General features: G+C 36.5%; 1 protein-coding gene across 5 annotated transcripts in view; it reads left to right on the forward strand.

Moving 5' to 3' along the window:
* The window catches only part of SETDB2 (SET domain bifurcated histone lysine methyltransferase 2), a 78573-nt gene that overhangs the window by 22362 nt on the left and 32206 nt on the right, over positions 1–24005 (forward strand). For 3 of the 5 annotated variants that reach the window (XM_081045868.1, XM_081045869.1, XM_081045867.1), the window contains 7 exons: positions 10480–11043; positions 13611–13727; positions 14484–14653; positions 16211–16430; positions 16955–17054; positions 18550–18640; positions 22279–22619. In XM_081045868.1, the coding sequence (XP_080901994.1) occupies positions 10480–11043; positions 13611–13727; positions 14484–14653; positions 16211–16430; positions 16955–17054; positions 18550–18640; positions 22279–22619 (1603 nt within the window). The remainder of the gene's footprint in view (positions 1–10479; positions 11044–13610; positions 13728–14483; positions 14654–16210; positions 16431–16954; positions 17055–18549; positions 18641–22278; positions 22620–24005) is intronic. The other 2 variants (XR_013993190.1, XM_081045870.1) reach the window with 1 other exon arrangement.

Genomic DNA, 24005 nt, shown 5'->3' on the forward strand with positions numbered 1-24005 from the left:
TATTTGAAACTTTTTTCAAGATCTTGAGATTTAATTTCTTGGGGCCTGGAATCTTAAATATGTTTAAATAAACTAGCATTCTAGGACCGACCCTTTTTAACTATCACAGACTTCAGTTTCTTCTTTTCAGCTCACTATACTATAGATAGAAAAGACAAAGGCAAATTGTTTTTGAGCTTGTCGTTTTCTCTCTTATCAGTTAACCTTATACAGTCTTCCCCTAACAGATTGTCTTCTTGTTCAAACATAGCTTTAAAAATTTTGTTGTTTTGTTAACATTTTTGGAAACCTTAGTTCTTCGTAGGCTTGAGCCTTTGTGACACTTTTTTTTTTTTTAAGATTTTTTTTTTTTTTTTTTTATTGGGGAACACTGTGTACTTTCAGGCCTTTTTTCTAAGTCAAGTTGTTGTCCTTTCAATCTTAGTTGTGGAGGATGCCGTTCAGTTTCAAGTTGTTGTCCTTTCAATCTTAGTTGTGGAGGATGCCGTTCAGTTTCAAGTTGTTGTCCTTTCAGTCTTAGTTGTGGAGGATGTCCCTCGGGGGAGTCAAACCGGCAACCATGTGGTTGAGAGGACGCACTCCAACCAACTGAGCCATCCGGGAGCTCAGCGGCAGCTTAGCTCAAGGTGCCGTGTTCAATCTTAGTTTCAGGGGCCGCTGCCCACCATCCCTTGTGGGACTCAAGCAATTGAACTGGCAACCTTGTGGTTGAGAGCCTATGCTCCAACCAACTGAGCCCTCCGGGAGGCAGTTCAGCCATTCGGGAGGCATGCTGTGTTCAATCTTAGTTGCAGGGAGTGGAGCCCACCATCCCTTGCGGGACTCAAGGAGTTGAACCGGCAGCCTTGTGGTTGAGAGCCCACTGGCCCATGTGGGAATCTAACCAGCAGACTTTGGAGTTAGGAGCATGGAGCTCTAACCGCCTGAGCCACCAGGCCGGCCCCTGTGACACTTTTCTTATAGTTTTACACCAATATTTTATATCCATAATTGGTCTTCTCTCTTTATTTTGTACATATTCTTTTAAAAACCTGAGCTTGCTAGAGAAACTAAGTTGGCTTCTCTGCTTTCCCATGTCATTAGGATTATTTGTAATTGCATAATCAGAATCTGGTTTCCTTAGAACCTACAATTCTTATTACTATATTCCCACTCAGAGACTTTGTTCATGAGATCATACCTAACTTTGAGTTGAACTTTCTGAGATCGTCTCATATGAAGCGACATGTCTTGTTAGGCTCAGGATTTTCTTCCATAGCCATTACGAATTCCAAGACCACATTTCATTCTTGACCAGAATTATGTTTAAATGATCTTTTTTTGTATTTCCCTATGAAGATCATGAAGGCCAGTAGTCACATAAACTGGCAACTAAATGGTGACTAAGCCACAGATTCTCAAACTCCAGCTGAATTTGCTCTATGTAGTACAATTTGTCAATGGCAAACCAGAGTGAAAATCTTAGGTCTGACAGGAAACTGGCTTTATGTATTTTATTCTTGAGTTTAATTTAATTTTACTCCATATAAGTGAGCTACGACATAGGTACATGTAAACACAAATTTATTCCAGTGGTGCTTCTTCGACAAAGATAGGTACTTTTGTGATGTTAGGAACCCTGGCTTAATTCTTTTTCTTAGCCAAGTACTTTGGATTGTCAGGAACACACATTTATCTACTCAAGTCAGCTTAAGGTAGTGGAAGTTATTAGAAATATACCAGGTGTGCAGCTTTGGCTAACACACAAGGTGAAAATGGGCTTGCCCCACTGCTAAAAGACACAGGTGTGTATTTAAGCCATTTGGCTTTTCGTATGACATGCACACTGACACCCAAAAGGGATTATTTTTTTTAAACACACACATACACATAAATAAAATAGGTGTTCAAGAACAGAAAAATGTAACACAGCAGGCCGTATAGGGACTAGAACTGAAACTAGAAAGTCAGTACCTGAAGTCAAAGTGCACATTGCTTAGCTCTACTTCTCTCTGTGTGTTATAAATTAGTTCTTCTGTTCCCACATGGTCTGACATAGGCTGCCCCAGCTGAACAGTACATGATCTTCTTGTTTGGGTGTTACCTCATGATATTCTTTATATATCTTAGTATAAATTTTTGAGAGGTTATACATCACCCAATATGAATACATGATAAGACAGATTTGTGTACTCTGAAATTAAAATGGCCACCTTTCAGAAGATGACCAAAGATGTGTCTACTATAGCCTTCACATTCGTTTTTGAAAGTATGCCCTTTCAGAGGTCATAAAGGGTAAAATGACTGTATACCTCAGACTTGCTAAAAGCTGGGAAATCAATTGGCAGTCTCTGAAGCCATGCTCTTCCTTGTAGCTCAAGGTGTCTAATGACAAAACAGTTCTCAAGCCACATACAAACTGAGAGGCTCCTACCAGAAGCTGGCAAACAGGTGCAGATAATACCAGATCACCGTACTTACCTACCTATTCTTTGTTTACCTCCAGTATTTTGGGGGGCGGGGTCAGTAACTAGGTTGGTAACACTATGCATAAGATTGGTTTCCTTTACATTTGTTTTTTCCAGTAATATATCTTCATCCATATAAGAAAGTAAACCTTTGTCCCCATAAAATGGGATGGAAATTAGGTTACTTTACACCTGAGATTTTTGTAGTAACTTGGTTTTCTTTCATTTGTTTTATGAAACGAGGCATAAATAAGAAAAGAATCATTTCTGAGGTCCATATCAGTGTTTCATTTCCATGTTTTATTGTTTATTTTCTAACTCTTCTTAAATATAAAAACATACTTCTCCCTTAATTTTTATTAAATTAGTCACCAGGAAACCACTTTTAAGCCAGGTTGGCTAACTTTGTTGAAATCCTAAATTCCAAATTACAGATTTTACTGAATTTATTGCAAATTTTAGTTCAAATTGTTCTAATGGTACACAGAGGGTACCGGAAAAAAAAAAAAAAGAAAAAACACTGTGTGCACAGTTTAAGAAAGGAAACAACTGTATTAAAATTACACTGATGGTAACTATTTTGAGCACCTCTTGTAATTGCAAAAGTCAAATGTGGTTTGTATTCATCTTTTGTTATCCATTTATATTAAGTATTACAATTTTAATATAGTTGTTTCCTTTCGTAAAATGTGTATACATTTTTTGACACCCTTGTATTGTTCTACTAATAACTACCATATTTTACCATGTGTAATGCACTCCTGTGTATAATGCGCACCCATGTTTTTAGCCCAAACTTTCAGGGGGAAAAATCTTTTCATTTTAATTTTTTAATTCAAATTTTTACTTATTTACATTTAGGTATTTGTTTTTTGTATTATAAAGGAATTTTAGCATTTTTAACATATATGGTACAAGAAATTTTATGTAACAAATAATTACAAAACACAAGAACAGACACAAAGTACAAGAAATTTTATGTACCACGGTAACAAATTTGTTATTGCAAGTTTGTCGTAAGTTCAACAATACCAGTTATCATATTCCAGGGTATTATTTTGCATACGGATATCGTTATTGATTTCTAGAGTTACACTATCTAACTCATAAATAAAAGAATTAAAAACATTTATATAGATATGGAATTAATACAACCCATATATAATGTGCATCCTTATTTTTTCCTCACAAATTTGGGCAAAAAAGTGCTCATCACACATGGCAAACTATGGTAACTTGGGGCTGTACTTACTGTCACATGAGGAAATTGTATGAAAGTATACTGTAAACTACTGTAGAATTATTATTGTTTAAGAACTAAGAGTAACCCAGATACTTTTCTCTCTTGTATACTGTGGATTAATCCCTTCATTTTCAGAGAAGATATATATACACCACACTCTGAGCCACTGGATTGTAAATGTGAGTCATTACATTGGTATTTTATATTCCTCTCCCCCCAGAAAAGCAAAATGGGAACAAAAAAAGATCATAGTTAAAAAAGAGGAAATCACATGATGAGATCTGGAGAAGAGGATGCCACAGAAATCAGTGTGAAACAATTTATTTTGTTAAGGCAAGTTGAAAAGGGAAATGAAGCAGTTAGTGGTTATACAATACTGTAGCTGTATAACTCACGTTACAGTGAGTAGCCTATATCAGAACAAAAAACAAAACTCCGTAAGAGCCTAAGAGAATTTATTACAGTAAAAACAGAATGAAACAAAATAAAGGGGAGGTATATCTCAAGTAGACAAGTAAGTAGAAGTGCCCAGAGTTCAGAGTACACTGTGATGCTTTATAAGAAAAAGTGGTAGGAAGGAACCTGGCACTTTATCAATAGGGGAAATGGCAGTGGGGAAATCATCTAAGTGTGGAGGTAATTATAATAAAAGAGTCCTTACGCTAGGAGCTGTGCAGCCCCTTCAGTGGTATGCAAATTTTTATGTTAAAAGTATATTTCTAGGGAGAGAGTTCATAGCTTTCATCAGATTGTCAAAATGGCTCATGGCCCTAAAACGTTTAAATATCACTATTACAGATACAGAGATTCTAAATAAAACTGTAGCGATTCTAATCAAGAAAAATAAAAGAATGAGATCACCAAATAGAGTTTATATTAGTCAAACAAGAATGATTTAGTATTAGGAAATCTGTTATTTTACAGAAGTAGACCTTAGGAGAAAAAGCTTATCTTAAGAAATTCTCAAAGATTTAAAAAAGTCAATACCATCTATGAGAAAATAAAGAACTCTTTTTTTAATGTGATAGAGAAGGTATTTCTCTAACTAACATCCGCATCCTCTATATTGATGAAATTTTAGAGGCCATTCCCTTAAATAAAGATTAACAGAGGAATGAATGCCTGCTGTCATAATTGTTATTCAGTATTTTTCTAGAAATTCTAGATAGTACAATATAATATCAAAGAAAATACGATTATTGAAATGTACAAAGTAAAATTATTTGTAGGTAATCTACATAACAACATCTATGATTCAAGTGTAAAATTACTAAGCTAAAAAGAGGGTATAGGAACACAGTCACATAAAATAAAAATATGGAAGTTTATACCATTAGAAAATACAGAATAAAGTCCTAACTCACAATACCAAAAGTAAAATAAATGGGACTAATCACAAGAAATACACAAGAAATATATGTGAAGAAAATTAAAACTGAAGATTTTAATGGGTAAACAACCATGTTCCTGGATGGGAGAATTGCATATTATAAAAGTGTAAATTCTTCCCAAATGTACAGATTTAATTTTATATGAAATATAGACACTTGGATTTTTTTTTTTACTTGGCAAGCTATTATAAATTTAATCTCAAAAGATAAAAAAGGTTGGAAAACAGAACATGTTTAAAAGGAAAAATTGTGAGGGAGAATTTGCCCTAACAGATATCAAAATGTTCCATCAACCAATGGAAAAAAATGATTATTTTTTCTATATATTAGGATTGGTATAGAATTAACAGTTGGATCAAGAGACAGAATAAGCCTAGGACATAAGAAAATATTTTTATGTATTTGTATGAGATATGATTAAGTTAGTAAGTCAGAAGTCCCTAGGTAAAAGAAGGACTTGTTATTTAATAAATGACCTTGGAACAAGTGGATATCATTTGGAAAATTTAAGTTAGATCTTTATGGTACATCAAAATCCCAGATGGTTTGGACTCCCAAACCATAGAAAAATTAATTTAGAACCCTAAAAAACAGAAAAATAATAATGATTAGCTATCTTTCCATGACGTTATGTATCATGGCTTTACTCGTAACATTATCTATACTTTATTATAAATACTTAGTTTTCTGCCTAGAATGTAAACTTCTTGAGATCACGGAGCTCACGTTGTTTCCGTAGCACCTGGCACATAGCCAGTGAATGACCCCCCAATAGGAGAATGGACAAAGCATATGAATAGACAGTTCACCAAAGGAAAAATAAAAGTCCAATAAACATGAAATTATGTTCAAACTGCCTATTATTTAAAGAAAACCAAATTAAGGCGCTAATGAAATACTACTTTTTATCTATCAATTTGATCAAAATATTAAAAATAATGTTCAATTAGATCAGCATTCATACATGCTTCTAAGAGTGTAAATTGGCCCAGCCTTCTTGGAAAGCAATTTGGCAGTCTGTGTTGATTAAAAAATATGTGTACTTCCTCGCACCGTGATTGTGATCTCTGAATGTCATTTCTCATTAAATGGAATCATAGTCCCTTTAGAGAAATGGCTGATTCCAAACCTGAGACATCTTGTGACAGAAAGCAAAAACCCTATCCAAGACTAATTCTGTTTGAAAGATAAAGGAGCAAACTTGAAGGAACTCCCACTGAACAAAAAGGGCACAATTTGAACATCAAAAGAAATAATCATTGTGATTGATTTAAATACATTAAATATATAAAAACCCATGGGTTCATAACAACATTTTAAAAAATCGGTCATTCTGGTAGTTGCTAGGATACAATTCATTCTGAATACTAGTAAACAAAGAGAAAGAATTAAGCATTTATCCTGCCTTTCCTGTACTAGCCGTATTTCAGGTTAACCTAAGAGTTGATGACGAAATTTCTTCTTTATAAAAGAATTCCATCCGAAAAATTCTAGAAATGATAGAGTAAGATTGTTATTTTTACAACACTCCACCCCCGAAGAAACAGTGGCCTTAGGCAATGCTCTCGAACTAACTGGTAAGAACAGGTGTTTTGTTTTAAACTTCCATTTTACTGAGCGATACTCTTGTGAAGTGCAAAAAATATTGTGGCAATGTTAAATTGCTGTAAAAGTTTCTAAACTTTTGCAACTTTCGATTTTTGTACTTATCATGAATTGGTAGCAAACCAGTTGGGCCACCCCACACCTTAAATAGCACCGGCCTAGACATGAGTAAATGACAAAACTGTCATGTGATGAAAGATTCATAAGGCGCTTTCAGTTGGGTGGACTTGGCTGAAGACACTCAAACCCATTTATAAAGCTTAGCATCACTAAAAGCGAATATTCAAACATTGTGAGTCACATTATTTGACTCGATGGGAAATTCATAGCACCACCTGTGAATTATTACGGTCAGCCCCCACCATCATCAAAACTGAACCTGAATCTAGTTAAGCTTCTAGAACTGACTACTGATTTACTGGAAATAGAAGAGATAGAGGAATGCATAAATGACAACACCACAAGGAAAGCATCAGCCAAATTCCAGAATGTGTGAAATGCTACAGGACAAACAACACAATTTACTGAACTTCAACAAACAAATGTCATAAAGTGAAGGGGGGCACTGTTATAAGGTTAAAGAGACATAAAAGACATCTGAATCAAATATAATCTGTGGGATTTGTTTGAATTCTGATTAAAACACATTTTAAGGTAATAAAGGAAAGGTGAAAATGGGCCATTTGAGATTATATATTTTTAAAACATTTGTTAGGAATGCATTTGCTTTAAAACAGTGTGTTTCAAGATGGGGTAAGAGCTGGGGAGAGTAAATGAAATAAAATAGGCAAAATGTTGATAATTATCAAAACTTGGTAATAAGTGTCAAAGATAAACACATTGGTTAAAGCAATGAAAACAGATTATTCAGTAGCTACTGACAGTAGGGAAAAGAACTGAGTTCTATTCCAATTTGTGCAGAGCTGACTGGCATCTTAAAGGGGAATGAGGGAGGGAGAGAGATCAGGGGCTCAAGTGAAAAGTGGCAGTGCGTTGGTGAGTATGCATATCCGTGAGGTCAGCTGTGTGCTAGCGGGCAATTTTCCAAGTTAGGATTCTGTCCTCCCACAGAGAGTGGAAGACAGAGGCCTTATCCTTCCTGATGATTGCCTTGCGAAGGAATGGCTTTTACGTCCTTGAGAAAGACATCCGAGTTGTAGGAGATACATGTATCCCTCAGAGGGACTGAGGAATGATTCACAATTTTAAGCCCCTTTTTAGTAAATGTTCTAAGAAAGGGAGTTCAGGGATTTATCTTCAGGTGTTGGTTAGAAGAAACAGTAAATTCTCCTGGCAGCCTTGAATTTTCTCAGGAAGGCATTTTATTGAGGTGCCGGGGTCATCCTAGAGACATGGCCTTGGGCTGCTCGAAGCCTTGCTAGAGTTTGGTTGTCTCTTAGGCCAGAGGTTAGGCCGGAGTCATTATGTGCCGAGAATTCTGCAGTTCTCACAAGTACATGAGGATCCAACATATCAGTCTTTTTTATGAGAAAAACACACGCTTATGTGTATTTTGGAAGTTTCATTAATAAAAAGGTATTTTTAATACATATTCCTGTTGACCTAGTCATTCCTCTTAAAGGAATAGTCAGGAATTTGGTCAAGCGTTTATGTATGAGGATATTCATCAAAGTAGTAACAGAAAAACAATGGAAAAAAAACTTTCCAACATCAAAAGACTTATAAATAAACTTAGTATCTTTATGTATGAGGCTATTTATCAAAGTAGTAACAGAGAGAAACAATGGAAACAATTTCCAACATCAAAAGACATAAATAAACTTAATATCTTTAATTTATTAGATTGTCAGAAATCCAAAAGCATCAAGAGCCATTGATTGATGAGTCTCCATCAAAGCAGGTCTCTCATAAATTGCAATAGGGGCTGATCCTATGGAGAACAATTTGGCAATTGTAACGAATTTACTAATCCATTCATTCTGTGACCAAGTACTTTCACTTCTAGAAATGTATTCTGCAGCAATATCTGTACACGTATGAAATTGTTGTGTACAAGGTTATTCATTACATCATGATTTATAATAGCAAAAGGTTGGAAATGATAGAAGACTAGTTAAATTGTGGAATTTATGCAGAGGCTTACTGTACAGCTGGGAAAAGAACGAGGAACCTCTTATCTGCGTTCAGTGTGATAGCTATTAGCTACATGTGGCTATTTAAATTTGAGTTAATTAAAAATAAAATTTAGAATTCAGTTCTCATTAATGTGGTTGTACTAGCCACATGTAAAAGTGTTCAGTCGTCACATGGCTGGCAGCTACCCATGCCCACGTTGGGCAGCACCGATACAGAGCGGTTTCCATCAATGCAGAGAGTACTTTTGGACAGTGCTGCTCTATATAGTGAGTGTCAGAAGGTCTCTAAAATACCTAACTTACTTTTATAATAAAGACACCTAAAGATAGAAAATACTATGTAAAACAAAACTGAGGTTCTTTATGAAAGATTAAAACTTGAGTTCCAAACACATAATGAAATCTTTTCACAGATTTTTTTTTCCCTTAAAATCAATAACCTCCCCATTTTCTCCTGTCATTTTACCATTTTCAGATGTATCAGTATGATGCTAGGTGGATTACATACCATGGGAAAAATTCAGTTGGTGCAGTTGTTGAAGGCAAACACAGTGTGAAGAATTCTTGATGAATTCACTATTTTTTAGCTAGCCTTTACTGTTTTTTGCAGGCAAAAGGGTAGAATCAGGCATGCCTGAAAATGTCACTTTCCTCACCCACTCACTGAGTGCATGTTCTAAATGAACTCTAAATTTGCTAGGTGCTGTAGCAAAATGTTACCTCTGTAATCACAGCTTTCCGGAATATTTTGAAATTGGGTTGTGCTATAATAAGAAAGATTCTTGGTCTTTGTCCCGGTGACATAGCTTCTAAAATCTTTGGGGCCTCCAGAGTGACAGGAGTATCTTAGGTGTGCTAATGAAATGACTCTTGGTGAGGGGCTCCTAGTTAGCTTCAGGATGGCGGCTGGTCGCCAGAAAGACTTGATTAGAAGCTTAGAACTTTCAGTTCTACCTTCCAACTCCAGGGAGGAAAAAAGGGCTAGAGATTGAAATAATCACCAGTGGCCAGTGATTTAATCAGTCATGCTTATGTAATGAAACCTCCATAAAAATCTCAAAACCGCAGAGTTCTGGGAGCTTCCTGGTTGGTGAAAACTTAGGGGGGCTGGGAAGGTGGTGCATATGGAGAAGGCATGCATGCCCCTTCCCACTTTCCTTCCTATGCATTTCTTCCATTCAGCTATTCCTGCATCCTATCATGTTTTATAAACTGGTAATAGTAGTTAATTAAAGTGCTTTCCTGAGCTCTGTGAGTCTTTCTAGCAAGTTGTCAAACCCGAGGAGGGGGTTGTGGGTACCTCAGGGTTGGTCAGGACTATGGGTACCTAGGACTTGTATTTTGTATCAGAAGTAGAGACAATCTTGTGGGACTGAGCCCTTTCACTTGTGGGATCTCATGCACACTCCAGGTAGATAGGGTCAGAATTGAACTGAATTATTGGCCACCCAGTTGGAGAGGTGGTGCTGAAAAAAACACCACATATTGGATGTCTGCAGGGAAAAAAAAATCCCTTGGGGCATACCTTTATATGGTTGCAGAACATAGTAAAATGTTTATTTTAGAATCTGGCTTATTTTAGTGTTATCTAAGAAGAAAATAATGGGAAGCAATACCACCTTAGTGTCCAGTGTTTTTTACAGATAGGGAATTGTACTATAAATTCAAGATACTAATAAGTAATGAATTTTAAACAGATCTACAAAAAATAAGGACATTCACTCTCTGGAAAATAAAGCTGCAGACTTTAGAGAAAAAGAATCATCTCTGAATTTATCTTACCAAAGTCATGACTGCTCTGATGCCTGTCTAATGAAAAAGCCACAAACCTTCAAGGGAGAAAACCCTCTACAGCTACCAATCAAATGCCACTTCCAAAGACGACATGCGAAGACTAACTCTCACTCTTCAGCGCTCCACGTGAGTTATAAAACCCCTTGTGGAAGGAGTCTACGAAACATGGAGGAAGTTTTTCGTTACCTGCTTGAGACAGAGTGTAACTTTTTATTTACAGATAACTTTTCTTTCAATACCTATGTTCAGTTGACTCGGAATTACCCAAAGCAAGAAGAAATTGTTTCTGGTGTGGATATTAGCAATGGAGTGGAATCGGTGCCCATTTCTTTCTGTAATGAAATTGACAATAGAAAGCTTCCATATTTTAAGTACAGAAAGACTATGTGGCCACGAGCGTATTGTCTAAACAGCTTTTCCAACATGTTTACTGATTCATGTGACTGTTCTGAGGGCTGCATAGACATGTGAGTAGAAAAACATGGCATTTCAAAAAAAATCTTCTGAATGTAGGAGTATTTCTGGAGGAGTCCTGCTGTGTATTAATTTGTCTGTCTGTCTGTCTAAAACTCGGTTCACCACGAGTCTAAAATGGAAAAATTCACTCTCTCACTAGCAATGGGAAAGAAAACTCTTCTTCAGTTATTACAGTAATTTGAAAATTGTTTCTTCAAAGGATGAGTGTTTCCTTTAAGCTAGTACCACAATCTTAATAGCAATAATTACAGCTAATGCCATGAACAGTGCCAGACACTGTGACACGTGCTTTACATACATTTTCCTATTTAATTCTCACAAAACTCCATGAGGTAGTAAGTAATATACTTTCCTATTACAAATGAGGAAATTGAGAAGCCAACTCAATAGGTCATAGGGCAAACAAAGAGTCAGGATTTGAATCCATGCTCTTAACCACTATGTTATATGTTGTATTTTACTTTTACAAATTATTTTCTTGCAACGTTTTTAGAAAGTTAATGGTGCTTATAATTAGTGTTCTCTTGATCATAATTATTGACATTCCATAAAAAAAGGGAAAACATGTTCTAATGTATTAGAACTTTTAAACCATTTTGTTTTAAGGGTGTGTAATATACATGTTTTTGTAGGTATATGTACACGTATATAGAATGGAGTTGCATTATATGTACGTTTAATTTAATGCAAGTTTAGCTTCTCATACTAGACAAAGTAATGAGAGATAAAGAAATACATTTAAATAGTATAGATAGTAGTTTTCACCATCCTCTGAGTTGGAGTATGAAGTGAGATATATATAAATCTGCTGTTACCTCAGTTTGGCTCAGTTTAGGCCTGTCATAGAGGACAACTGTCACTGTGCCAAGTTTAATTCTGTTTAAAAATAAGGTTTTTTTTAAACATTGCCTCTAAATATAACCGATTATATCTGACCAAGCTCGATCTCTTTCAGTGCTGGAGAAGAAAATTGACTGTTGGACAGTGTTTACTCTACTTTATGATTAGTTTAAGGGATTTTTTTAAAAGAATAACTTGACTATGTATAATTGGAACACACAGGAGTAAACCCACCGAAAGGTATGATTTCAGTCACAGCACACAAAGTGTGTAGGACCATGAAGGCAACTAGAGTCCCAACGAATGGGAACATTCACACCCGAAGAGTCAGTGATAAATGTAGAATCTGATTGAAAGAGACTTTACAGTAGGTATGTTTAAAATGCCCAAGGAGATTAACATCCATAAAACAAGAAAATAAGATTATTTTTTAAAGGGCATATGTGAAAAAGAACCATTTGGAAATATAGGAAATAATACATATGTTCGTTGGTATAGCTGGAGAAAGAATAAGTGAACTGCAAAGTAAAACAGATCTCTCAGAATGCAGAAAGAAAGGTATGGGGAAAATAACTTAATAGATTTAAAAATATGCAGAATAAAATAAGAAACTGCAGCGTACATCTGCAATGTAGAAAAGAGCAACATTCAAAGTGATAATAGCTGAATTGAAGAAAGACAGAAGTCCTCAGAGTGAAAAAGCCTACTGTGTAGTAGGAAGGGCAAAGAAGAAAAATGTGTATCTATCACAATGCAACTTAAATAGTATCTAGGGGAAAGAGTAAATTTCAAACACTATCAGGAAAGAGGAGAAATACACTGACAACACACTTTTCATCAGAAATTATAGAACAAAAAAGAGGCATATTAGCTTAAAATCCTGAAGGAAAATGTAAAAGTAGAATTCTGTACCAAGCCAGTGAGTCATTTGACAGGAGTGGGGCGTTCAAAACAATTAGATAGCAATTGAACATGTGCATACCTACTTTCAAGCAGTAGTACTTTTAAGTACACATAGATCTAGAGCATTGTTTTCCAAGCTATAGGTTTAGTGGGATGTAAAATAATTTACAGGGTTATAACTAGCATTTTTTCAATTAAATAGTACAAAAAAAACAATACCCGTGTATCGCACACAATATGGATAAAGTTTCATGCCGCTATTGTTTCAGTTTATAGATATACACACATGTAAATATGTATGCTTGTATAGGATTGTGAAGAAAATATTTTTCTTACTGTAGGTCATAGTCAAAAGTATTTGAAAGCTACCTAGAAGTAACTTAATTGTATATCAAGCAACTTAATTAAGCAACATAATTGCATGCATTATCTAAATGCTCTGGAAAAGTTCAAAGGAATTAACTAGATTTGTATATAACACAGACTGGGCCTAAAAAACAATATTGAATGAGAAAAGCACGTTGTAGGATAATAATAACTATACTAAGTTTTTTTAAGTAGTACAATATATTGTTTGTAGATACATATGTATTTAAAAATATAAAGGATAAAGCACCAAATGTTTTGAGAGTTTAGTTTTATCTGTAATGTTTAATTTTTTAAAGATTATATGTTTTAAATTATACATAAGAAAAAGAAGAACTAGACAAAATGATGACAGCTAATTTACTATATCATTTACACTTTAATCAAGACAGTCTCTTAATTTGGTGCTTTTGTAGCCTAACTTCTCCATTCATTGCCTTCCTTTTAGAACAAAATGTGCATGTCTTCAAATGACAGCAAGGAATGCTAAGACTTGCCCCTTGTCAAGTGATAAAATAGCCTTTGGATATAAACATAAAAGATTACAGACACACATACCTACTGGGTAAGATATCTTGAGGATTTGTCACAGGGTTTTTGTGTCTTTGAATGTGGGTACTTTATTATTGTGGCCTCTAGTCTTATAGATGTTGTTAAATCTTAAATTTTTATACCAAAATATAAATTAAGGAATTACAAAAACCAAACCTGTATATTGTTTTTGGAAATAGAAGTCAGAGAGTAGACATGTAGGATGCAGAATATACTCAGACACTCATCGGCTTTGAGTCTGGCTCTTTCGCCTCTTGCATTAGCCTTGCATTTGAGCAGCCGTTTCTGCATTAAAAAATATCCTGTGCAGAGCTTATCTAAGAATTGGGAATTTTCAACCTTTCATGGTTGTTATTAAAAAATAAACAACATTTTTCTTCCTAGACATTCCCCTCTCACACATTTCCTTCTTAGACATTCCTTGACATTTGAAAGAGCTAATATTGACTATGCGCCAAGCATTGTCTCAAGCACCTTGTAAATGTTGAGTCACTTATTCTTCATGAAACAACCCTGTGAGGTAGGCACTATCATATAATCCCCATTTTAAAAAGGGAAAACTGAAGCACAAAGAGCTTAAACAACTCATCCAGGATCACACAGCTTATAAATGTTGGAGCTGTGATGGGAACCCAGGCAGTCCAGCTCTAGGAGACTTTCTTCAGACTTAGTCAGCCTCCCTCAGTAATTATTAGTGAGGTAGCAATATAAACTTTCGGTTTTAATTTAGGATGCCTGATTCATTTTCTTTTGCATGTATTATTGGCAGCATTTATGAATGCAGCCTGTTGTGCAAGTGTAATCGACGAATGTGTCAAAACCGAGTTGTCCAGCATGGACCTCAAGTGAGGCTGCAGGTGTTTAAAACTGAGAAGAAAGGATGGGGAGTGCGCTGCCTAGATGACATCGACAAAGGGACATTTGTTTGCATTTATTCAGGTAAAGCGCAGGTTTATTTTCAAATTACTGTATTACAGTTAAGATCTACATTTCTGAATCTCCATTTTACTAGCCAGGGCCATTGAGACCTTAGAGCAAGGACAAGAGCAACAATATACAGGAAAGCATCAGAGGAAGGAACGTGACTGGGAAGTGGAGTACTGACGGGATGAGATGCCCAGAAGGTACCAGACAGAGGTTCCAGAAAAGAAAAGCCCAGAGATAAAATGGGTTATTTTGTGAGGAACATTGTTCTTTTTTTTTTTTTTTTTTTTTTTTTTGTCTTCATGGCTACAGGAGCTTTGGGTAAGATAAGAAAACTTTTTAAATAGGAAAACTAAATGACCGACTTACTAAGGTAAAGATTATCAGTCAGAGACTACTTTGTTTACTGTTTGGAGCTATTAGAATTTAATATGTTAATTTTGTAATAAATACCTGCATGTACTGATTCAGGCAGTGACTTTAGACAGCTCACTCCATTTCAAAGACTCTAGAGAGTTTCCCACATTCTGAGCAAAACTTCCCAATCAGTGTGTTACACTCGTAGTTACTGATTCTTTGGGGCCACAGCCCCCAGTCCAGATACATCATTCTCCAGTAGTCTTGACCACTTACCCTAGAGTAGCAGGCAAAAAGCTTCATTCTCTGTGTGCACCTGGAAATGAGAAAGGTTGGGGAACATGGCTCTGGAGCTGGTCTCAAGGAAATGTACTGGACTGAGTCTGCAGTGAGGCAGCTGGGACCACAGGAACCCTTCTGAATTGCCAGAAGGGTTCACTTCAGTTAGGGCAAGAATGATCAGAATTCAGAACAGTCACTAGGATCCCTGCCACATACCACTTACAGACACACATACTACACAACTTACCTTGACATTTTTCTCATTTCTCAAAATAACTCTCTGATGAAAGTCAGCTGCCTGTAAAATGCCAAATAGTGTCCAGCAAGTATCATTGGCTTTATCTGTATGGCTAGAAATTGCAACTAAGGTATCTCTGACCCAGCTGGTAACTTTGACCTGGTAATTGTAATTTTGAGTCCCTTAAAAAAAAAGCATAAACTTTAAACTAAGATTTTAATGTTACACAAGCACTTAATATGAGAACAATAGGCACATACCACCACAGATTTAAATAGGTCACTTTATAAAAAGTATTGGTTTTAAATAAAGCATTTTTAACTAGACACAAAAGCTGCAATTGTAAGGCTCTAGAGTTCACCTCTCTAATTTTCTAGATTGCTTTCTGATCTATACTTTTATTTTATATTATAGCTAAATCTCTTCTCTTTTACATTATACCAAAAACAGAAGAGAGCTTTTTTTAAGTGCCATGTATTTTTTCATATACTGGAAGATATGAAATCTCTTACTGGTCTTTATTTTTTTCCTTGCAGTAGTTTCTAGGATGAGTTAATGTGTTTGTCTTCATCCTAGAAGAAGGTACACCTCACACGGTTCTTTAGTAACACAGCAGAACAGAGACACCCTTCTGTTGGATAGCAATTACTATATTATCTTTTGTCTCATTAAACTTTTTTGCTTTTTTCTGTTAGGAAGATTACTAAGCAGATCTAAAACCAAGAAACCTGATGCTGTTGATGAAAATAGAAAAGCAGGAGATATTATGAAAAATGCGTTTTCAAAAAAGAGAAAAATAGAAGTTGCAGATTGTGAGGTTGAAGTTATCCCATTAGAATTGGAAACAAATGCTAGAAGTGCTAAGACTGAAGAGTGTCCACCTAAGTTCAATAAAAATCCAAAAGATCCTGTTATGTAAGTAAGATCTTAGGAACCCAGTCAAGATGCATCTGTGTTATTGGTCAAGAGTGATTCTTTCTCTTTCCTCTCTTTCTTACTCCCCGCCACACCTCTCCCACTCCTTTACATCTTCTGTGTAGAAACTTGGTTCACAGTTTAAGTTTAACACTGAGAAATCTAGAACACTTACATTTTAAAATCTAGCCAACATGCTTTATTTCCTCAGTGCTCCATTTCTGGAGTTTTACCTTTAAAGATTTTATGACTCTAATCAGGTTCTTTATAGATGTCACACTTTGCAGTTCTTTTTATTTTCTATCATCATTCTATTTCCAGAGTATTTCATAGATTTTCTTCATTTTTTTTAACATACTTCAAAATATAATTGACTTTAAAATATGATTGTATTTCCTTCTATTGGTAAGGGGTAAGCATAGATGTTATTGTTTAGATTAATTTCTAATGGATATTTCCGTAAGATTGATATTGTCTGTATTTCAAGGTCTAATAAAGAGAATAACTTTTTTTTTCCTTTTCAGAGAAATGAAATGTAACACTATTTCAAGAATTCAGTATCATTCAGTTATTAGAAGTCCGAAAGCCAAGATAGCCATTATTCAACCCAATGGGAAAAAGATGGTAAAAACTGCAAAATGGAGATGGGGCCCTTCTGAGAACATTAATCCTTCTGAGAACATCTCACATTTCTGTTTTACTTAGTTCATATTGTTTGTGTTACTTAATAATTTGTGATACTTAATTTCTTTTACTATTTTGAGATGGCTGTACTGTAAGTGTTAAGGACCAGGTTTTATTGACTTCGTCTCCTCAATAGTGGTTGGATAGTCCCAACTGGATATTCTTTTTTGGATATTTTTTTTTCTTATATATCTCCTCAAGAAAACATATCACTATTGAGTGACTACTGTATCCTATGGAGAACTTCAGTCTTTGGTCACAGCGTTAAGAACTCCTGGTTTTCATCCCACAAGCCAACTTAGATTCTTAAGGAGAATGTTGGTCATGATCTGACAGTGGGTTCCACTGAGAGTGAGAGCTATACAGTTCTGAGAATTTGTAGAAGCTAAAGTGTTTGAATTTATAATAATAAGAAAAAGGATGGAGTACTTTAGGCTAAGGAGATAAGGTCGTGAGATGTATGAAAAAGAAGAGATGCAAGCTAATGAAATAACATCGAGAAAGCAATATGATAGCCTTTGAAGGTACATTTTTCACTCTCAACTGAGAAGAATAACTAGTCAGAGACTGTAACTTAGAAGCAGAGAAAGATGCAGGAAAAAGAACAGAGGCAGACGTAAGAGTAGTTCACATTAGGGCTTCTTGATGAAAAATAAAAACTCTGCCTACTAAGCTGCAGTAGGAACCTCCTTAGTATTGCATAATTACGAAAAGATTGGGACTTGGGATCACATAGACCTGGGTTTGACCTCCACCTCTGCTTAGTAGCTGGGTGACATCTCCCTGTCTTCAATTTCTTTATCTGTAAAATGAGGATAAGAGTATCTGTATCAGTTAAAGGGATTAAAGGAGATAACCATCAGAAACATTGTGTAGCTTCATGCTTGACATTCAACTAAGTGCTCAATAAATGTTGACCATTTATGTAGTACTTGAGTAATAATAACGGTCAGCATTTACTGAGCAGTTAGTTGAGTGCCATGCATTGTGCTAAGCAAATGCTTAGCACAAAAAAACATTTTTAAAAGTTGTTTAAAGTGACTGCAGTGTCTACAATACATAAAGATAGGCAACTCCTTTAACCTTTTTTTGGAAGTAGAAACTAGCCAAAGAGTATTTTTATCTTTGCACATCTTAAAGTTGAAGCCAAATTTATCATCTGATATCAGAATTGAGGGGTACAAACAAATATATTTGAATTTTAATGCCTAAAAAATGTCTTGACAGTCTTTATAGTCTTTATGGCTGGACTTACTGACGCCCACTAGGGCTCCATCACTCCGAAGGTTCTTTATGACAGACAGCAGCTTGGAGGCTTTCAAAACTAATGTATAGCTACAGCCTAGGAAGACTGACTCTTGATGAAAGAGGCCTAACTGCTAAATTCTTTTTCCTAGCCTAGAAAGTAAAGACATCTTCCTTGTTTTCTTTTAAGGGATTTGCTTCCTCGGAATATGTCACCTCTGAAGAAGATGGATTGAAGCCAACCCAAGTACATCTGAACTCTAAAGCCAAGGAAACAAAAAGTAGGCTTTGTTTCACTGTGCCTTCTTCCTCTGCCTTTTTGTCTCTCTTGCTCAATAACTGTGGCTCATTTTCTCAGACTCCAAAACAAACATGCTACATTCATCACAAAAGTTTCTGCTTATTTAAAACAGAGGTTGGCAAACTATGTATGGTTTGTAGGCCCAATCCGTCCTACCACCTGTTTATGTATGGCCCATGAGCTAAGATGATTTTTACCTTTTTAAATAACTGAAAAGAATTGAGAAGATGAACAGTATTTCATGACACTTACAAATGATATGAAATTATAATTCAGTGTCCATAAAGTTGTATTGGAATAGAGCTGCACTCATTCATTTACATGTTATCTCCAACTGCTTTCATGCTATAGCAACAGAGCTGAATAATCATGACAGAGACCATGTGGCGTCAAAAAGCCTAAAATATTTATCATTTGTCCGCTTAAGAAGTTTGCCGACCCCTTGTCTAGATACCACGAGTGACCTAATTATGGCAGGAAAGAGTGGGGTTGACAACTTCATCTACATGGACCACAGTGTTATCTGTGACTTAGGAAGCATTTCCGCAGCAGCGATTTCCTAACTTTTTGTTTGAGGCTCCTTTAAAAATAAAGACAGCATTCTCCTGCAACTCCAGTAGCGCTGTTGCAGGGGATGCTGTGATGCAGGGTCTCTGGTCCTGCTCCCCGCACAAGAACGCAGGACATGGTGAGGCCAAAAAGGAACACCCACGGAGTCATGGATAGGGGAGTCATACCACTATAGTCTCACTGGCGGCTGGGTTGGAGACACAGGGAGCAGGCCGCTGGCCTCTTCTCTGCCAACCCACCTCACTTGCTAACTGCAATCCGCACTTGCTAGCCACCATCCGCTGCTAGCGTAGCCATGGCAGTTATATTAGTGGCCAATGGCTCACTGGTTACAGCTGACGGCCAACTAGCCACAGCTGACAGCCATTTACTACCTGAGCCAGCACCTTTCCACGTGAGGCCGAGAGCCTGGAAACTGCACTCCTGGCTCTGTCCCCACAGATGCTCAGCAAACAGTGAAAATATTGCTACCCTGAGTGCTGGTATTTCAGCATTAGCAGTCTTGCCATAGTTAATATTACAACTTGACAAAACTGGATTTTGGTACCTCTGAATTTCAGTATATTCCTCAGTGGGGAGACATTGCTGAGAGATGACCCTTTCAGAAGAACTGATCAGCCATTACCTCTTCTTTTTTTGAGTTTCCTTGTATCTGCACTCCCAATTACCCCCCTGGTCTTGGGGGTGGAGATTAAGGGAGGCAAGGCACCTCCTCGATAGAAAAGGTCTATGAATAAAGAGCATTTATGTATTATAATTATTTCACCATTGTAGGGAAGGAAAATCTCTTCCCCTACCCATCTTAAGTTGTCTGGTTGGGGCCCTGTAAATTAGGCTGACTAAAGCCAGACTGACAAGACAAAAACAGAAGTTTATTACCATGTACATGTAACACAGAGACGTACAGTAGTCCCCCTTATCCACTGTTTCGCTTTCCGCGGTTTCAGTTATCACTGTTAACCACAGCCCAGAAATATTAAATGGAAAATTCCAGAAATAAAATATTCATAAGTTTTCAATTGCATGCCATTCTGAGTAGCGTGATAAAATCTCACACAGTCCCACTCCATACCACCCGGGACACGAATCACCCTTTGCCTCGGGAATCCACACTATCTGTAATACCCACCCATTACTCACTTGGTAGCCATCTCGGTGGTCAGATTGACTGTCTGGTATTGGCAGTAATTGTGTCCGAGTAAAGCTTACGGTAGCCTAATGTTACGGCACAGTGTCCACGTCACTCACCTCACTTCATCTCATCAAACAGGTGTTGTATCATTTCACATCATCACAAGTAGGGTGAGTACAGTACAATAAGTTATTTTGAGAGACCACATTCACAGAATTTTTATTATAGCATATGGTTGTAATTGTTCTATTTTATTATTAGTTATTGTTGTTAATCTCTATACCTAATTTATAAATTAAACTTTATCATAGGTATATACATAACTATGGAAAAAACAGTATTTTTAGGGTTCAATACTATCCATAGTTTCAGGTATCCACTGGGGATCTTTGAATGTATCCCCCAAGGATAAGGGGGGGCTGCTCTACTCAGAGATGATCACTGCAAGAAGTAGCTTAGAATTCCAGCTTATCTAGAATCTTAGCCAAAGAACAATAAATTTTTAAAGGAATCACAAGGCAAGGAGAAAAGACCATTGAGTCTCTAGGAGTGGCAAATTGTGGGAAGACAAATATATTGGAAACCAATGGGAGATACAGACTACTTAGTAAAGTGTGTTATGTAGCTTCCTCTGGTTCAGTCTCCAGGATGATAAAGGACAAAAGTTGTCTCTGGTGATGAACTTTTGTCCTTCCTGATAGGCGGAGAGACACCTTTGTACATTTATGTCCTGCTGTTAGGCCAATAGGGGGAGGCAGAGAGCTTTTCCTGCATTTGCTGCTTAGTTGCCTTTAGTTCAAAAGAATTCTTATGTCAAAGAAGCATATTTTAGGATGACATATTATGGTTTCCTTCACCGTTTGATACATGTGAATCATAATGAGTGCTATCACTTTTGGTTCTTTTTGTCATTTTCATTGACCACTACAATGTATATAGCAGGCATTGAAAAAAATCAGTTGTGTACTGTTAGGGCTCACAAGTAATCGATGATTAAAGTATGATTACATGTACTGTGTTTCCCCAAAAATAAGACCTAACCGGAAAATAAGCCCTAGCATGATTTTTCAGGATGACATCCTCTGAACATAAGCCCTAATGTGTCTTTTGGAGCAAAAATTAATATAAGACCCAGTCTTATTTTCGGGGAAACACGGTAGGAACAGCAGCCAGCAATAGTAATGATTAAATCAAGAACATTAAATTTAGAGAGATACAATTTATTTTTGCCACTGAGGTGGCATAAGTGGCTTTCTAAAATAAATTATTTATTTGACATTCATTCATACTTTTGAGTACTCTCAAAAATTATTTTCATTATTGGAAGAAAAATGATTAAGTAGTTCATCTTCTAAAGTATTATTGTTTGTAAAAGTATAGCTGTTGAATGGTCATCTAGCAGAAACACCAAACACTAATGTGTACAAAGCCCACGATAATACTGTTACTGTAGAGGGTGACTTCAGGGTCTTCTCAGGCCTTTCATAGGTATGTGAAAGGCCTGGCATGGTCCTTAAACATCCACTGTAAGAGCTGTTTAGAATATACTTAAATGCAGATTCCAAAGTTGAAGAGAGGTCAGTCAGTTTGTAAGGAGTAGAGATTAAATGTAGTAACAGGAAGAAGCAACATGTAGATTCATAAAAAGGCACTGATACAGTAGAAGGAAGGCAGACTTTGGAGCCAGACATTTCTGGGTTTGTGACCACACCTCATTATTATTGTGGGTCAGGTGAATCCCCTAACCCCTTAGAAGCTCAAAGTTTCCATTTATAAAATTGGAGTACTCTCAACCTTAACACATTGTAAGAATTAGTGATAATTAAAACAACTAGCATTTTTTTAGTATTGTTAATTTCAGCACTGTTGCTCAGCCAGGTATATTTCCTGACAATTCCTTCCAAAATGTTTATTAGTGGACTCAAGCTCAAACCAAGTTGAAGATTCTGAAGACAATCTGCTGATTGAATCAGATGTGATAGATATAACTAAATGTAGAGAAGAAACTCCACCAGAAGGCAGATACAACCAAGCAACCACATCAGATAATCAGAGTGCTGTCAAGGAGTTTCAGGTTCAAATACTAAAACCCCAGGAGAAAAACTCTCCAGCATGTCAAAGCCAGCAGGTCTTTTGTGATAAACAGTTGCCAAGTGAAACCAAGACTACTTCATCTGATTCTCTGAAGAAGTTCAGTAAAGGAAATGTGTTTTTATTGGATGCCACAAAAGAAGGGAATGTGGGCCGCTTCCTTAATGTGAGTATGGGCTGAGATTCATATTTCTGAACAACTGTTTTCTATGCTTAACAAAATCACAAAGCAATTAAGATTAACAGATTCTAAAGCCAGACTACCTGGATTAGAACGCCTATTTCCCACTGTATGACCTTGGGCATGGTATTTGACCTCTCATGCCTCATTTCTCACCTCTAATATGGGGATAAAAATAACTGACTCATAGGATTAAATGAATTATACATACCATATAAAATGCTTAAATAGTACCTAACACATAGCAAACATTTGCTTAAGAAAATGATAAGAAATGGTATGTGAGAAAATCATTTATGTTTATTGATTTTTCAAGATTTGTTACTTCCCAAAATCACAGTGGAATACATAGAATAAGTTTCTCTTTTGAGTCTTATATAATAGGTTTTATTCAGAAATGCCTCTAACAGTTCAAAAAAATCAATTGGAGGTATTTGTGTTTTACTTACTCTCGGTAAGTTTTGAGTGATTTAGTGGGTTAGTGTAGAAAACAAGTACATTTATCAGAATGTTGCATTTAACTATCCTATTCCTTTTTTTATTCCCAAGCCACAATCATTTTCTGTGTATGTTTGTGTATGTGTATGTTGTGTATGTTTGGGATATATGTAATGAGATTTATTTTCATTTATATAAAGAAATATTTATGATTCCTCTGATTTTCAAGTTAATTGATACTGACGACTCCTGTCATCTTCATGATAAGCAGAGTGATTTGTATTATTGGTCATATCTCCTGTGTAGGGTGGAATTGGAGTTACCTTGTGGCTTTCCCATTAGACTTTTAGCCTATCCTGCTTCCTGTCATACACGGTTATCAAAGAATGTATAGTTCCAGGAATCCTACAGGGTGGAAAAGTCTCTGTCAACCTCTAGTCCCAATGTCATTATACTAGTTCCTCCTGTCTTTGGGGAACTGGACCATGTGGAAGCCCTGACCCACCCGATGGAGAGCTGAGCCGGGCCCTGCTGCATGCCTCACTGATCGCTGGGCTCCCTGTCCTTGCTGATCATACCCAGGAGAACGAAGAGGAGCCATGGAAGGAGGACGAGGACACTAATCCCTCCTCCCACAGGTCCTTTGGAGAGGTCTGCTCTAGCACACTGCCCGCTGGATGCGGCCTTAACTCTTCTCTTTGACCTGTGTCAGAGCTCTTTTTCCTTCCTGTGGGGTGAACATTAGTGGGATGGGCAGCCTTGACTTTGCTCTTAAAATCAAGGTGAAGGAAGGGCAGCATGCATGGCCCATGATTCTTGTAGGCATTCCCTGTGACACCTTTAAGATAAGCTCAATGCCTCTTTAAAATGTGACAATTGAATCATTTGAAATTTATGTGAAATGATAATTTTATGTGTAATTCCACTGCCACC

This window comes from Rhinolophus hipposideros (genome assembly GCF_964194185.1).
Source record: "Rhinolophus hipposideros genome assembly, chromosome: 4".
Classification (NCBI taxonomy): domain Eukaryota; kingdom Metazoa; phylum Chordata; class Mammalia; order Chiroptera; family Rhinolophidae; genus Rhinolophus; species Rhinolophus hipposideros.